Below are 16,547 nucleotides of genomic sequence, written 5' to 3'. Positions count from 1 at the left end.
GTTGGTCTCGGCCAGCAGGGAGGTGACACGGAGCTGGGCCCAGGAGATTACCAACGCTTCCTTGGGGAGGGGAGTTTTTCCATCACTCTATAAAGAAGCGCTTGTGCGCCCCCTCCTCAAGAAGCCTTCCCTGGACCCAGCAGTACTTAACAACTATCGTCCAGTCTCCAACCTTCCCTTCATGGGGAAGGTTGTCGAGAAGGTGGTGGCACTCCAGCTCCAGCGGTCCTTGGAAGAAGCCGATTATCTAGGTCCCCAGCAGTCGGGCTTCAGGCCCGGTTACAGCACGGAAACCGCTTTGGTCGCGTTGATGGATGATCTCTGGCGGGCCCGGGACAGGGGTTTATCCTCTGTCCTGGTGCTCCTCGATCTCTCAGCGGCTTTCGATACCATCGACCATGGTATCCTTCTGCACCGGTTGGAGGGGTTGGGGGTGGGAGGCACTGTGCTTCAGTGGTTCTCCTCCTACCTCTCTGGCCGGTCGCAGTCGGTGTTAGTGGGGGGTCAGAGGTCGACTCCGAGGTCTCTCCCTTGTGGAGTACCCCAGGGGTCGGTCCTCTCCCCCTTGCTATTTAACATTTACATGAAACCGCTGGGTGAGATCATCCAAGGACATGGGGTGAGGTATCATCAATATGCCGATGATACCCAGCTTTACATCTCCACCCCATGCCCAGTCAACGAAGCGGTGGAAGTGATGTGCCGGTGCCTGGAGGCTGTTGGGGCCTGGATGGGTGTCAACAGACTCAAGCTCAACCCGGATAAGACGGAGTGGCTGTGGGTTTTGCCTCCCAAGGACAATCCCATCTGTCCGTCCATTACCCTGGGGGGGGAATCATTGACCCCCTCAGAGAGGGTCCGCAACTTGGGCGTCCTCCTCGATCCATCTGACATTAGAGAACCACCTTTCGGCTGTGGCGAGGGGGGCGTTTGCCCAGGTTCGCCTGGTGCACCAGTTGCGGCCCTATCTGGACCGGGACTCATTACTCACAGTCACTCATGCCCTCATCACCTCGAGGTTCGACTACTGTAATGCTCTCTACATGGGGCTACCTTTGAAAAGTGTTCGGAAACTTCAGATCGTGCAGAATGCAGCTGCGAGAGCAGTCATGGGCTTACCCAGGTATGCCCATGTTTCACCATCACTCCGCAGTCTGCATTGGCTGCCGATCAGTTTCCGGTCACAATTCAAAGTGTTGGTTATGACCTTTAAAGCCCTTCATGGCACTGGACCAGAATATCTCCGAGACCGCCTTCTGCCGCACGAATCCCAGCGACCGATTCGGTCCCACAGAGTGGGCCTCCTCCGGGTCCCGTCAACTAAACAATGCCGGTTGGCGGGCCCCAGGGGGAGAGCCTTCTCTGTGGCGGCACCGGCTCTCTGGAACCAACTCCCCCCGGAGATCAGAACTGCCCCTACTCTTCCTGCCTTCCGTAAACTCCTCAAAACCCACCTTTGCCGTCAGGCATGGGGAAACTAAATATCTCCCCCTGGGCACGTTGAAGTTATATATGGTATGCCTGTATGTGTGTATGTTAGTATTGGGGATTCTCTTAAACTTGTAATATTTTAATTAATTAGATTGTATTGGATTGTTTTTCACTTGTTGTGAGCCGCCCCGAGTCTTCGGAGAGGGGCGGCATACAAATCCAAATAATAAATAAATAAATAAATAAATAAACACAGAGGCGGGTGCCAATTGCAAACACAGAAGAGGGTGTCAATTGCAAGCACGGAGGAGGGTGTCAATTGCAAACACAGAGGAGGGTGCCAATTGCAAACACAGAGGAGGGTGCCAATTGCAAACACAGAGGAGGATGTCAATTGCAAATACAGAGGAGAGTGTCAATTGCAAACAGAAGAGGGTGTCAATTGCAAACATAGAGGAGCATGTCAATTGCAAACACAGAAGAGGGTGTCAATTGCAAACACAGAGGAGGGTGTCAATTGCAAACACAGAGGAGCATGCCAATTGCAAACACAGAAGAGGGTGTCAATTGCAAACACAGAAGAGGGTGTCAATTGCAAGCACGGAGGAGGGTGTCAATTGCAAACACAGAGGAGGGTGCCAATTGCAAACACAGAGGAGGGTGCCAATTGCAAACACAGAGGAGGATGTCAATTGCAAATACAGAGGAGAGTGTCAATTGCAAACAGAAGAGGGTGTCAATTGCAAACATAGAGGAGCATGTCAATTGCAAACACAGAAGAGGGTGTCAATTGCAAACACAGAGGAGGGTGTCAATTGCAAACACAGAGGAGCATGCCAATTGCAAACACAGAGGAGGGTGCCAATTGCAAACACAGAGGAGGGTGTCAATTGCAAACACAGAGGAGGGTGTCAATTGCAAATACAGAGGAGAGTGTCAATTGCAAACAGAGGAGGGTGCCAATTGCAAACACAGAGGAGGATGCCAATTGCAAACACAGAGGAGGGGCCAATTGCAAATACAGAAGAGGGTGTCAATTGCAAACACAGAGGAGGGTGTCAATTGCAAACACAAAGGAGGGTGTCAATTGCAAACACAGAGGAGGATGTCAATTGCAAACACAGAAGAGGGTGTCAGTTGCAAATACAGAAGAGGGTGTCAATTGCAAACACAGAGGAGGGTGTCAATTGCAAACACAGAGGAGGGTGTCAATTGCAAACCACACCACAAACTCTTAGGAGTAAAACTGAGCGACCTGGTACTCTAGCCTCCTCAAAACAGAAGGGATTAATCTCAGTGCATTTTGTTTTCATTACCAAATAATTCAGGCGCATCATTATAAGTGCAGCCCGACGCCATGCGCGCAGGGCCCGAGCAGCACATTTCAGCTGAGATATGCTAATGACCCACTTGAGAACCAAATGTTGCTTTTCCTCCCTTATCATTTTTGCTTCTCCCGGCTCTCATAACTCGGATGATTCTGTGTACAAAATATTTGCAAACAGGAGGGCGAGTATTGGGAAATCACAGCACTGACATTCAATGCATTGTTTGCTCCTAGTTGCTGTAGCTTTTGCTTGCTTGCTTGATAAAACACGAATCGAGTATCGGGGCTGCTAAATTAGCCATTTTGCAAATAACTGAAAAAGGCGAGATAGGGATTAGCGTCTCCCTGCTAATTCTGCATTTCAAAGATAAACAAGACAATGCAAATATTACCAATTAGACAGTGTTCAAAAAGTAAACACTCCTGAACATTGAGGAATATGGAAATGAGCTGAGAACTGGAAGGAAGTGGGGTGGTTTAATCCTTTGGGATTAAAAACAAAGTGTATCCTGCAATATTTGTCATACTTAGAAACCCAGGAAGATTAAGACTGGGGATAATTGAGACAAGAAAATTTACCATATGCTCTACGACAGTGTTTCCCAACCTTGGCAACTTGAAGATATCTGGACTTCAACTCCCAGAATTCCCCAGCCAGCATTCGCTGGCTGGGGAATTCTGGGAGTTGAAGTCCAAATTCAATTCAATTTATTAGATTTGTATGCCGCCCCCCTCCGAAGACTCGGGGCGGCTCACAACAATAATAAAAACAATATTCCAGTGAAAACAAATCTAATATTAAAAAGCACATAAAACCCTATCATATTTTTAAAAAGCAAACAACATATACATACCCAAACAAAAATATAAAAAAGCCTGGGGGAAAGGTGTCTCAACTCCCCCATGCCTGGTGGTATAGATGGGTCTTGAGTAATTTACGAAAGACAAGGAGTGTGGGGGCAGTTCTAATCTCCAGGGGGGGAGTTGATTCCAGAGGGCCGGGGCTGCCACAGAAAAGGCTCTTCCCCTGGGGCCCGCCAAACGACATTGTTTGGTTGACGGGACCCAGAGAAGGCCAACTCTGTGGGACCTTATTGGTTGCTGGGATTTCTTGCGGTAGCAGGCGGTAGCAAATATCTTCAAGTTGCCAAGGTTGGGAAACACTGCTCTATGATGTTACAGGAACTGGGCACGCTAGCAAAACCTGGCTGTTTTCAGTGGTAGAGGGCAACAGGAGGTCATCGTGACCAAAAAAGGAGCCTCGATGAGTGATGTCAAACTGGCCACGCCCACTCTCCCGAGGTCAAACACAACCCTGATGCGGCCCTCCATGAAATCGAGTTCGATGCCCCTGATCTACAGCTATAATCTAATTTGAAAACAGATTTGTTGGGTTGCTTGTTTGGTTGAATGCTTGGCTGCATAGCTAGAGATATAACAAGCAGGGAGAGGGAGATGGTGATCCCGCTGTATAGAGCGCTGGTGAGATTCCACATTTGGAATACTGTGTCCAGTTCTGGAGACCTCACCTACAAAAAGATGTTGATAAAATTGAACAGGTCCAAAGATGGGCTACAAAAATGACAGAAGGTCTTAAGCATAAAACGTATCAGGAAAGACTTCATGAACTCAATCTGTCTAGTCTGGAGGACAGAAGGAAAAGGGGGGGACATGATTGAAACATTTAAATATGTTAAAGGCTTAAATAAGGTTCAGGAGGGAAGTGTTTTTAATAGGAAAGTGAACCCAAGAACAAGGGGGCACAATCTGAGGTTGGTTGGAGGAAAGATCAGAAGCAACGTGAGAAAAAAATATTATTTGACTGAAAGAGTAGCAGATGCTTGGAACAAACTTCCAGCAGACGTGGTTGGTAAATCCACAGTAATTGAATTTAAACATGCCTGGGATAAATATACTGTATATGCATCCTAAGATAAAATATGTCACATGCTTTGGCTGAATTTGCAAATTAAGGGAGACTAGGATAGATTTATTTCGGCCTTATTTTGGCCTCATCAGCTAGCCATACCATCACTCATATATTTATATATATATATTCGACACAAAAAACATGTAACCCTTCCCTGGTACAGAGCCAAAGAGATGTGTATAGGTGGGACCTGTTAGGAGATTTTTAAAGCTACTTCCGTTATTTACCTCTACTTGTAAAATAATTATTGATCAAAGCGAAGGCTAAAAATGAATTAAAACCATGCTCGGAATGCTTCTCTGCAGGACCGAATAGCTAATAGGGAAGATAGAAGGTAGATTTGGCGCGTGCGTGGACTTGCAGTGGTTTTTCCGCTCGGAACAATTTTAGCCAGCCTCAGTTGTATGAGAAAGCGATTTCACTGATGGTTTTTGCATGAACATGGAGTAGCCTTATGCTAACGACAGTGATTCATAGCCAAAAGTGGAGCGCAAGATATTGCCGGCTTCTGAGCCTTTCCTGGTATTAAATTATGTTTTCAAATGACACCGGCTCCCTTTGCAAAGCCGGGCGAGGAGGATGAATGAAGTCCCTTGCCAATTGTTTTATCTCGGAATGCAGTTTTGATAATGACACGATGACCTTGGCGGAGCCGAAGCAGAGGCAGAAAGCGAGTAATTTATATGTGCAAAGGAAACACGCAATATACAAATCCAGGCAAGAGATCAAGAGAACTGCAGATGAGCAGTGATTGTCGTCTGTGTGTGCGGGTGTGTATGCGGGGGTAAAATGCTACTGGTTTGGCTCAGTATACTGATACTGGTACCAGTAATGGTTTCCAGTATATCGGTATATTGGGTATACCTACTGTTCTGCCGGGCTCTCTGGTAGGAGCCTCCCGAAAATTCAAGAGTACAAATTTCAGACACACACACACGTTTGAAAATTCAAAACAATGTTCTTTATCACAAAATTCAAAAGAAACAAAGCACCCTTTTTGTATTGCAAAGAGCACTCGTCCCAAAACAACCTTGTAGGCTGTACAATTCCCTTAATCAGTCCTTAAGTACTTAGCTAGCAGCTGTGAAGAAACAGCCCTCCTTCTTCCAACGAAGTGAGATACACACACTTTGCTCCGCTTTGGTTTCAAAGGCGTGAAAAATCAACAAAGTCCGGAAACAGCAAGGCACGGTCCTGAAGTACTGCGATCATATAATCTTCCACAGGTGGCCTCTCTTATCTCCTGTAATATGTCCTCAATTGGTCTCTTCTACGCATAACTCTGCGCCTGCATGGGTCCAAGACTTCTGCATCTGAATCGGCCAAAGATAATGGAGATTGACTTCCTGGGCTGTGTGCCAAGCCCCCCTCTTCCAAGTCACTCCCACCTTCTTCGTCCGAGGAAACTGCACTACCTGACTCTGTCGGCAATAAAACAGGCCTATGACACGTTGATGTTTCCCCTGCCTCCACCTCCACATTCCTTGGGGCAGGAGCTGGGCCAGAGCCAACCACAACACCTATACTGGTACCAGTAATGGTTTGCAGCTGGTATGGCTGGGATTGGGACTCCGACAGCGGAAATGGAGATGCACATGCATTTCCCTGCCCCCGACGCATGCGCGCATGCGCCCACATGATGTCTGTCTTCTGCGCATGTGCAGACAGCAAAATCTTACGTGAGATCGCTCTTGTGCGCAAGATTTTAATTTATTGGGATTCGATTTGTTGTACGCCTTGTTTTATATTGTTTCTCGTGAGCCGCCCCAAGTCTTCGGAGAAGGGCAGCATACAAATCTAAATAATAATCGTTATTCTAATCCTTATCCTTATTTTGCTGATTTACAGGGGTTTTTTGCTTTTGCGCATGTGGGGAAGAAAATAAATTGCCAAAAATAGGTGAAATCTCATGCGCGAGAGCATTATATTTACCAATTAGACAGTGTTCAAAAAGTAAACACCCCTGAATATTGAGGAATATGGAAATGAGCTCAGAACTGGAAGGAAGTGGGGTGGTTTAATCCTTTGGGATTAAAACAAAGTGTATCATGCAATATTTGTCATACTTAGAAACCCAGAAAGATTAAGACTGGGGATAATTGAGACAAGAAAATACAGTACTGTATATCATATATACCAAAAAGAGCCGGGGTGGCGCAGCAGGTAGAGTGCTGTACTGCAGGCCACTGAAGCTGACTGTAGATCTGAAGGTTAGCGGTTCAAATCTTATCACCGACTCAAGGTTGACTCAGCCTTCCATCCTTCCGAGGTGGGTAAAATGAGGACTCGGATTGTGGGTGCAATAGCCTGGCTCTGTTAAGAAGTGCTATTGCTAACATGTTGTAAGCAGCCCTGAGTCTAAGGAGAAGGGCGGCATAAAAATTGAATAAATAAATAATAATAAATAAATTATGTGCGAGTCTACGGAGGGGGCAGCATACAAATCTAATAAATAAGTAAGTAAGTGAGTAAGTGAGTAAGTAAGTAAGTAAGTAAGTAAGTAAGTAAATAAATAAATAATCACATGAGATTTCGCTTGCTGTGCATGTGCCGAAGTGGAATCTCGTGTGGGCGCGGCCACCGGGTGCCCAAGCGCCCACAATGGTCCCAGAGAGCATATCGGTAGTGGCCAGTAAGTGCAACCTCCACCTGAATGGTACCACTGGCTGCTGGTGGTTTGGAGAACTGTTAGCGGGAGCAGCGCAAGGCTCCACCCGGACGCTGCTATTTTCTTTTTGAAACCCTCTGCATAGAGGTTGAAAAAGCCTGTGTGTGAATGGAGTAAGGGTCAAAAAGCACGCACACATGTGCGAGTGAAGCATGCACTTCCGAACCGGTAGGAAAGGTACATAGATTTCACAAGACAGTCTGGCTACTACATCATGTGCTGATGCTGGCATTCAAATCCCGTGCTGGCTTAAGCCACTCCAGGGGCAGGGTGGAAGGGAAATGAATTTTGCAGCGAGGAGCAATGGTGTGTTTTAAATTCGTAGGAAATAGAAAAGAGAAATATTATTTTGCAGTTGTGAAATCTGCCCGCCAAGCTAAAGCGGCATTCCCACAACATGCAATGGACAGTCGAAATTTGGGGAGTCCGTCCATCCGTCCGTCCGTCCGTCCATCCATCCATCCATCCATCCATCCATCCATCCATCCATCCATCCATCCGCTAATTAGGGAGCACCTGCAAGGAAGCAGGATTCTCGTGGACTTTCTAAAATGAGATTATGATGATTTCATTGAACCCAAATAGAAACATAGAAGACTGACGGCAGAAAAAGACCTCACGGTCCATCTAGTCTGCCCTTATACTATTTCCTGTATTTTATCTTAGGATGGATATACAGTATGTTTATCCCAAGCATGTTTAAAATCAGTTACTGTGGATTTACCAAACATGTCTGCTGGAAGTTTGTTCCAAGGATCTCCTACTCTTTCAGTGAAATAATATTTTCTTCTCACGTTGCTTCAGATCTTGCCCCCAACTAACCTCAGATTGTGCCCCCTTGTTCTTGTGTTCACTTTCCTATTGAAAACACTTCCCTCCTGAACCTTATTTAACCCTTTAACATATTTATATGTTTCGATCACGTCCCCCCTTTTCCTTCTGTCCTCCAGACTATACAGATTGAGTTCATGAAGTCTTTCCTGATACGTTTTATGCTTAAGACCCTCCACCATTTTTGTAGCCCGTCTTTGGACCCCTTCAATTTTATCAATATCTTTTTGCAGGTGAGGTCTCCAGAACTGGACACAGTATTCCAAAGGTGGCTTCAACAGCGCTCTATACAGCGGGATCACAATCTCCCTCTTCCTGCTTGTTATACCTCTACCTATGCAGCCAAGCATTCGTAAAGTTCTTAAGACCCATCTCTGCCGTCAGGCATGGGGGAACTGAGACATCTCCCCCAGGCCTATACAGTTTATACATGGTATGTTTGTGTGTATGTTTGCTTTTAATAATGGGTTTTTTAGTGTTTTTTTAAATTATTAGATTTGTTCTTACATTGTCTTTGTTATTGTTGTGAGCCGCCCCGAGTCTACGGAGAGGGGCGGCATACAAATCTAATTATTATTATTAATAATAATAATAATAATAATAATTTCTACTTGCTTTCCCTACCGCCTGACCGCACGGTTCATCCTTTTGGAGACCATCAGAAATCACTACCATTCCCATCTCATCCCAATTCTGGTCGTAACTGAAGGACTACTTATAGACAACTAAGCTAATCACGTTAAACATTTGATGCTAGGCTTCAACTTCTAGCAATGCAATCCTGGGGGTTTAGGAGCGTTGGGACTGCCCGCTTGTCGCTCTTCCCCATTCCTCCTCCCCAATATTCTGAGAAATTAAAACAGCAATTATCATCGCTTCTCGTTATCAAACCTCCAGTGCAGTGCAAAGCGAAGAGGACGGCTTTTTTCCAAACCCATCTTATTTCTAATCCTTTTATCCCTAATATTTTGCATATTGCTTCCTTCCTTCCCAGGAGCAAACCCTGATTTGTTTGTTTGGAACGAGCGCTGCGCATTAAGAGGCGATACGATTACCGCTGCCTAAAATCCACACGAGGCTGCTAACTAAAATGGATCTGTGAATTCATTTGTTTTCATTAAAGCCAGACAGCGGGAAAGTGATGTCACAGGAGGAAGATTAATTTGCAAACTGAATAAATGGGGAAAATGGAGGGAGGGAAGAGCAGGGAAGATAAATGCTCTGATTTGACTTACCCAATTCCTGCAACCGTTCTTCATATGTTTTAGTCTCCAGTCCCCTAATCATCTTCGTCGCTCTTCTCTGCACTCTTTCTAGAGCCTCAACATCCTTTTTGCATCGTGGTGATCAAAACTGAATGCAGTATTCCAAGTGTGGCCTTATCAAGGCCTTATAAAGTAGCATTAACATTTCACATGATCTTGGTTCTATCCCTTTGTTAATGCAGTCTAGAACTGTGTTGGCTTTTTTGGCAGCTGCTGCACATGGCTGGCTCATATTTATTTATTTATTCGATTTTTATGCCGCCCTTCTCCTTAGACTCAGGGCGGCTTACAACATGTTAGCAATAGCACTTTTTTTAACAGAGTTAGGCTATTGCCCCCACAATCCGGGTCCTCATTTTACCCACCTCGGAAGGATGGAAGGCTGAGTCAACCTTGAGCCGGTGATGAGATTTGAACCGCTGACCTTCAGATCTACAAGTCAGCTTCAGTGGCCTGCAGTACAGCACTCTACCTGCTGCGCCACCCCGGCTCATTAAATGGTCGTCCATTAGGACTCCAAGATCACTTTCACAGTTACTATTGTTGAGTAAGGTATCACATATACTGTACCTGTGCATTTTGTTTTTCTTGCCTAAATTTTACTTTTTTCAGCATTGAAAATGGTGTTTCACCCTATGACACCCTATGAAAATGTTCACCCTATGTGTTGTACGACATGATTCTTGACAAATGTATCTTTTTCTTTTATGTACGCTGAGAGCATATGCACCAAGACAAATTCCTTGTGTGTCCAATCACACTTGGCCAATAAAATTCTATTCTATTCTATTTCATTTTGTTCGATAGCACCCAATGTTCAAGTCTGCCAAGATTCTTCTGTTATCTGGAGCCTATCTCCTGGAGTGTTGGGTATTCCTGCCAGTTGGTGCTATCTGCAAATTTGATGAGTTCCCCAACTATCCCCTCCTCCAAGTCATTGATGAAGATGTTGAAGAGTACTGGGCCCAAAACAGAGCCTTGGGGTACTCCAATGCATACTTCCTTCCATGTAGATGCAGTTCCATTGATCATTGCATGTTGAGTGTGACTGGTCAGTCACTTACGAATCTATCTGGTGGTGTTGCTGTCTAACCCAGTCTTCGGAGAGGGGTGGCATACAAATCTAATAAATAATAATAATAATAATTATTATTATTATTATTATTATTATTTTCCTACTTTATCTAGTACTAGGTTATGGTTTACTTTATCAAATGCCTTACTAAAGTCCAAGTAAATTGTATCGGCAACATTCCACTAATTTTGCCACTTTGTCAGAGAATGCAATACGATTAGTCGTACGAGTTGCACGAGAAAGTCTGCGGAGAGGGGCGGCATACAAATCAAATAAATAAATAAATAAATAAATAAATAAATAAATGATTTGTTTTTGACAAACCTATGTTGGCTTTTGGTTATTTACTTTGTTTGTTACTAGGTATTTGCTGATTCCTTGCTTATGTTTTCCAGAATCCTCCCTAGTATTGAGATCAGGCCTGATAGGTCTGTATAGTTTCCTGGATCTATTTTTCCCATTTTTTGAAGATGGCCAGTACATCAGCTATTTTCCAGTCCTCTGGCAGTTCCCCAGTGCTCCAGGATCGTTTTTCAGGATCTTTTTCCTCCCACACAATCGTTGCAGCATCCCCATCGTCACATGATCAAAATTCATGTGGTTGACATCTGACTCATAGTTAAGATGGTTGCAGTATACTGGGGCGACATAATCCCCTTTTGCGAGAAGCCAAAGTCAATGAGGGGATAGACTCACTTAATAACTGAGTTACTAACTCATTCACTTGGTGGCTGTGGCACCAAAACATGGTACAACGGGGCAAAACACACTTAATAAATGTCTCACTTAGCAACAAAGACTGGGGGCTCAATTGTGGTCGTAAATTGAGGACCACCCGCATTCTCTAATCCTTCTCCTTCAAGATTTTATGTCAGCCCTACTGTTAGTATACTGTGTAGTATACTGGTTGGGTGTTGCTATACAGGAACTAACAATGTCGGTTTGTATAATGTAAAGACTGTACCTTTAAGAAAAGTTTGCAGGTTGGTCATAAGGAACCAAGACTGTTCCTCTTGGGGGGGGGGGAGTTATTTGTTAGAGATATATTTACTGTGTGCTATATTGTTGATGTGTGTGTGGTTTGTAAACTATTAGTCGTATTATACAGGGGATGGACAAAAAAATGGAAAAGGGTTCGGAAAAGTGGAAGTGTTCGGAAACTTCAGATCGTGCAGAATGCAGCTGCGAGAGCAATCATGGGCTTCCCTAAATATGCCCATGTCACACCAACACTCCGCAGTCTGCATTGGTTGCCGATCAATTTCCGGTCACAATTCAAAGTGTTGGTTATGACCTATAAAGCCCTTCATGGCACCGGACCAGAATATCTCCGGGACCGCCTTCTGCCGCACGAATCCCAGCGACCAGTTAGGTCCCACAGAGGTGGCCTTCTCCGGGTCCCGTCAACTAAACAATGTCGTTTGGCAGGACCCAGGGGAAGAGCCTTCTCTGTGGCGGCCCCGACCCTTTGGAACCAACTCCCCCCAGATATCAGAGTTGCCTCCACCCTCCTTGCCTTTCATAAAGTTCTTAAGACCCATCTCTGTCGTCAGACATGGGGGAACTGACACATCTCCCCCGGGCCTATACAGTTTATACATGGAATGTTTGTGTGTGTGTTTGCTTTTAATAATGGGGTTTTAAGCGTTTTTTAAATTATTAGATTTGTTTTTTACATTGTTCTTGTTATTGTTGTGAGCCGCCCCAAGTCTACGGAGAGGGGCGGCATACAAATCTAATAAAAGAAGAAAGAAAGAAAGAAGAACATGTTCAAACATTACGATGCCAAAAAGTCAAGTGTTTCCATTTTTTGTCCCCCTTTGTATGTGTATTGATTATTTTGCCCCTTGTAAATAATAATATAGTTATATATATTGATACTAAGTCTGATTCATTGTTCGACTAGCCCACATTCCTACATAAACTGTGTTTGAAAGTGTGTTGAAGGGTTAATACCTAGATATACTAACAACTACACACCCAGTCCAGAAAAGAGGCAAACCGATTTGTTATCTTTTGATTTGATCAATTGCGTAGGGACATTCTTTTTGAGTACGCCCGACGGTTATGTTGGACTAGGATCCGGTGACATGTTCCTGTCATTTTCAGCCCAACCAAACATAAAAGGAGAAAAACAGGCGCTATGTCATTTGTTATCAGGAGCTCCCCAGGTTTTTTATTCTTTCTAAAAAAATGCAGCTTAGATCCAAAATGTCACTCTCTGCATTTGAATAAAAAGTATCCACACACCCTGTCCTTGGCAGCGATTTTGAGCTCGATGTATCGCATCATCTCCCAAAAATTGCCGCAGCCAACCTGAACGGTCGCGAAGAATAAAACTCGTAACGGATTCGAAAACACAAAAGGCCTGTGATTTGATTCTCCGAGACAGCTGTCACGATTCGGTTCAACTGAATTTTGCAAATCGGTTTCAAGCTTGTAAGGATCATTCTGCCCATTGTGGCAGCGACAAAAGACCACAAAACCTCCGTCCAGTTTGCCGAGTCCGTTGTTTGAATCATCTCAACCTGACGTTTTCAAACAGCCGCCGGACGAGTGAATCACGCAATTTAAAAAAAAATAAAAAATAGGGTTCTTAAGAAACATAGAAGACTGACGGCAGAAAAAGACCTCATGGTCCATCTGGTCTGCCCTTATACTATTTCCTGTATTTTATCTTAGGATGGATATATGTTTCTCCCAGGCATGTTTCAATTCAGTTCCTGTGGATTGACCAACCACGTCTGCTGGAGGTTTGTTCCAAGCATCTACTACTCTTTCAGTGAAATAATATTTTCTCACGTTGCTTCTGATCTTTCCCCCAACTCACCTCAGATTGTGCCCCCTTGTTCTTGTGTTCACTTTCCTATTGAAAACACTTCTCTCCTGAACTTTATTTAACCCTTTAACATATTTATATGTTTCGATCACGTCCCCCCTTTGCCTTCTGTCCTCCAGACTATACAGATTGAGTTCATGAAGTCTTTCCTGATAAGTTTTATGCTTAAGATCTTCCACTATTTTTGTAGCCCGTCTTTCGACCCCTTCAATTTTATCAATACAGTATCTTTTTGTAGGTGAGGTCTCCAGAACTGGACACAGTATTCCAAATGGAGTCTCATGTAGCGGCATCACAATCTCCCACAAACTGATTCTTCTCCAGATTGGCGATTTTTTGTTTTGACAAGACTTGGGAGGACATGATTGGCATTCCACATGCATTCCTCCCAGCCTCCTCCATCTACCAAGATTTATGTACTCACAGTATGATTCAAAAACAGCAGAAATGACTGTAAAATAACACAGAATGAACTTGCTCGCTCGGGAGCTGAACAAAAACACCTTTCATTTTTAGCACTACAACATTGAAACTCCACCCTTCTTCCCCACTGGCCCCCTGACGTACCAAATACATCACTTCAGTATTTAACCCATTCCTCCCCTTAATATCTTCTTCCAAACACCTGTTCCTTACATTTTTGGACCCTTCTGAATTTAGGATTCACCCAGTGAACGTCTGATTCTTCCTCACTAGATTCTGGACTCATAGCAACATCCTCTGTGTGGCTGGCCTCCCACCTATTCTACTACCTGTAACCCAGGGCCACACTATCTGTATCAGAGTCCTCAAGTTCTTCATCATCCTCCAACTGACCAGGAGTATGTACAACGATAACCAGTGATGGGCTACCAAACTTTTTACTACCACCCTGTGGGTGGGGCTTATGCATTTTGTTTCAACAGCTTCCAGTGCAAACTGGGTGGAAAGAAAATTATAAATATGCAAATGAAGCAAATTAGGAACAAGTAAGAACGAGAATGCCTGAAAATGAAGACTCGAACCAGACCGAGTTGGAAGGGAAAACGAATTTAATTGGCCATCGTTCTTTCAAACCTGACCATAATTTATGGCCTCCCAACACTGCTTTTGATGACCGAGGCTTTCTCTTCAAGGGGCTTCTGTGACATTCAAGATACTCCTTGTAAAAAAATTATACCCGTGATAAACCAACTCCGAGTCAAGGTGTCCAGTGCAAAGCATTTCTTTGCTGTAACCCAGAGTCTCACTTTAGCAGCCAGGCGAAGAGAGGAGGAGTGAGTAAAACCAACGCAACTGAATGGGACATCCGTTCTCACGTCCGTCTGGTCTTCTGTTTCTTGGCTTGCCTCTTGATATCCTCGAGGCCTCCTGTGTCGGCCCCGGCTTGTCCCAGAGCACAAACCCCCTGGAGACGGCTGGTTAACTGAAGCAGCAAAGGAATCAACTGGGGGAAGAGAAAACAGGCTACTTTTCGGACCAGGGAAAGAGGAATTCTGTTGGGACTCTGACAGTATTCGAACTGGTTCAGTTCGAATGCTGCATGACTGAAGTTCAGAAATTTTGGAAGGATGTGCGGAATGAAATAAACAAAATGCTAAACATTAACTGGATAATTGCAAAAGAAATAGCGATATTAATTAAACAAAGAGATTTTAAAGAAATAAAAACTGCAGCATTGGAAAGCGCTCAAGCGGTAGTGGTATTGGGTTGGAAAGAGTCTATAAAATGGACATTACAGAACTGGTATTGGCACATGGTGGATCACATTCATGGAAATAAGATTAAACAAGTTTGATGGAAATAAATTGGAGAAGCTGATGGTACGATGGAATAAGGGGAAAGATTATATGTTGAGTAGAATTTGTGTCGAAAATGTGAAAAATAAACTCCAGTCACTCTTTGAATAGTAAACAAATGCAAATTAGAGTTTAGGGAATTTTTTTTAAAAAAGAACATAATTTAGTAAATATTTGAACCCCCTGCAATTGGTGGTGGTGGTGATGGTTATTGTCAGTCGGGTGATGGGCACACGCACTGTGCACTGTTTTATGTTTGTTTTATGTAACCTCATGCGCAAAACCAATTATATATATTATATAAACCAATTAAATATATTATATATTATATATATTATATAATTATATTATATAAACATACACACAGTAATACCTCATGATACGAACTTAATTGGTGCAAGGAGGAGGTTCGTAAGACGAAAGGTTCGTAAGACGAAACATTGTTTCCCATAGGAAACAATGTAAAGTCAATTAATCCGTGCAACCAAAAACCCCCCCACAAAAAAACGGCTTTCGGCGACTGCTGGGAAGCCGCGCGGCTGTTTTAAAAGGTGACAGCCGGCCTGGGGTGCTGGCAAGCCCCCCAGGCCGGCTGCGACCTTTTAAAACAGCCGCGCCGCTTCCCAGCTGTCTCCCGAAGCCGAACGCGGAAGTTCGGCTTTGGCGTTCGGCTTCAGGAGACAGCTGGGAAGCGGCACGGCTGTTTTAAAAGGTCGCAGTCGGCCTGGGGGGCTTGCCAGCACCCCCCCGAACCCGGGGTTCAGAAAAATTTTGCCTCTTCTTACGAACTTTGTTCGAGTTACGAACCGGCGTTCGGGAGGCTTCTGGGAAGCCCCGCCGCCCGGCTGTCACCTTTTAAAACAGCCGCGCGGCTTCCCAGCAGTCTCCGAACGCCGGTTCGTAACTCGAAAAAAGTTCGTAAGAAGAGGCAAAATTTTTCTGAACCCCGGGTTCATATCATGAGTTGTTCGTAAGACGAGGGGTTCGTATCTTGAGGTACCACTGTATATATATATAAAAAGAATGCTGCATGACTGAACGGAACATTGCAGATCCGTTTTACTAAAGCGCGATGTGCAATTAAACACAAAGAGTGTTGTGAAAACTATGGTTTGAAGATGTAAGGTCTTATACACTGCTCCAAAAATTAAAGGGGACGCTTAAACAACACAATATAACTTCCAAGTAAATCAAACTTCTGTGAAATCAAACTGTCCCCTTAGGAAGCAACACTGATTGACAATCCATTTCACCCGCTGTTGTGCACATTCAACTTTGCACAGAACAAAGGATTCAAGGAGAATATTTCGTTCATTCAGATCTAGGATGCATTATTTGAGTGTTCCCTTCATTTTTTTTTTGAGCAGTATATATTGAGCTACCCCAAAGGGGAGAATGTTAGG

At 44.2% G+C, this 16,547-nt stretch overlaps 1 protein-coding gene across 1 annotated transcript in view; it reads right to left on the bottom strand.

Moving 5' to 3' along the window:
* Positions 1–14,379: 14,379 nt before the first annotated feature.
* LOC139172230 (BOS complex subunit NOMO3-like) overlaps positions 14,380–16,547 on the bottom strand; it is a 62,444-nt gene continuing 60,276 nt past the window's right edge. Inside the window, 1 exon segment of the mRNA XM_070761134.1 lies at positions 14,380–14,792. Within this exon segment, the coding sequence (XP_070617235.1) occupies positions 14,661–14,792 (132 nt within the window). The 3' untranslated portion in view covers positions 14,380–14,660.

The sequence above is a fragment of the Erythrolamprus reginae genome, chromosome 9 (assembly GCF_031021105.1).
Source record: "Erythrolamprus reginae isolate rEryReg1 chromosome 9, rEryReg1.hap1, whole genome shotgun sequence".
Taxonomy (NCBI): Eukaryota; Metazoa; Chordata; class Lepidosauria; order Squamata; family Dipsadidae; genus Erythrolamprus; species Erythrolamprus reginae.
Note: the sequence above shows the minus strand (reverse complement) of the source record. Positions and strands in the feature narration are given on the sequence as shown.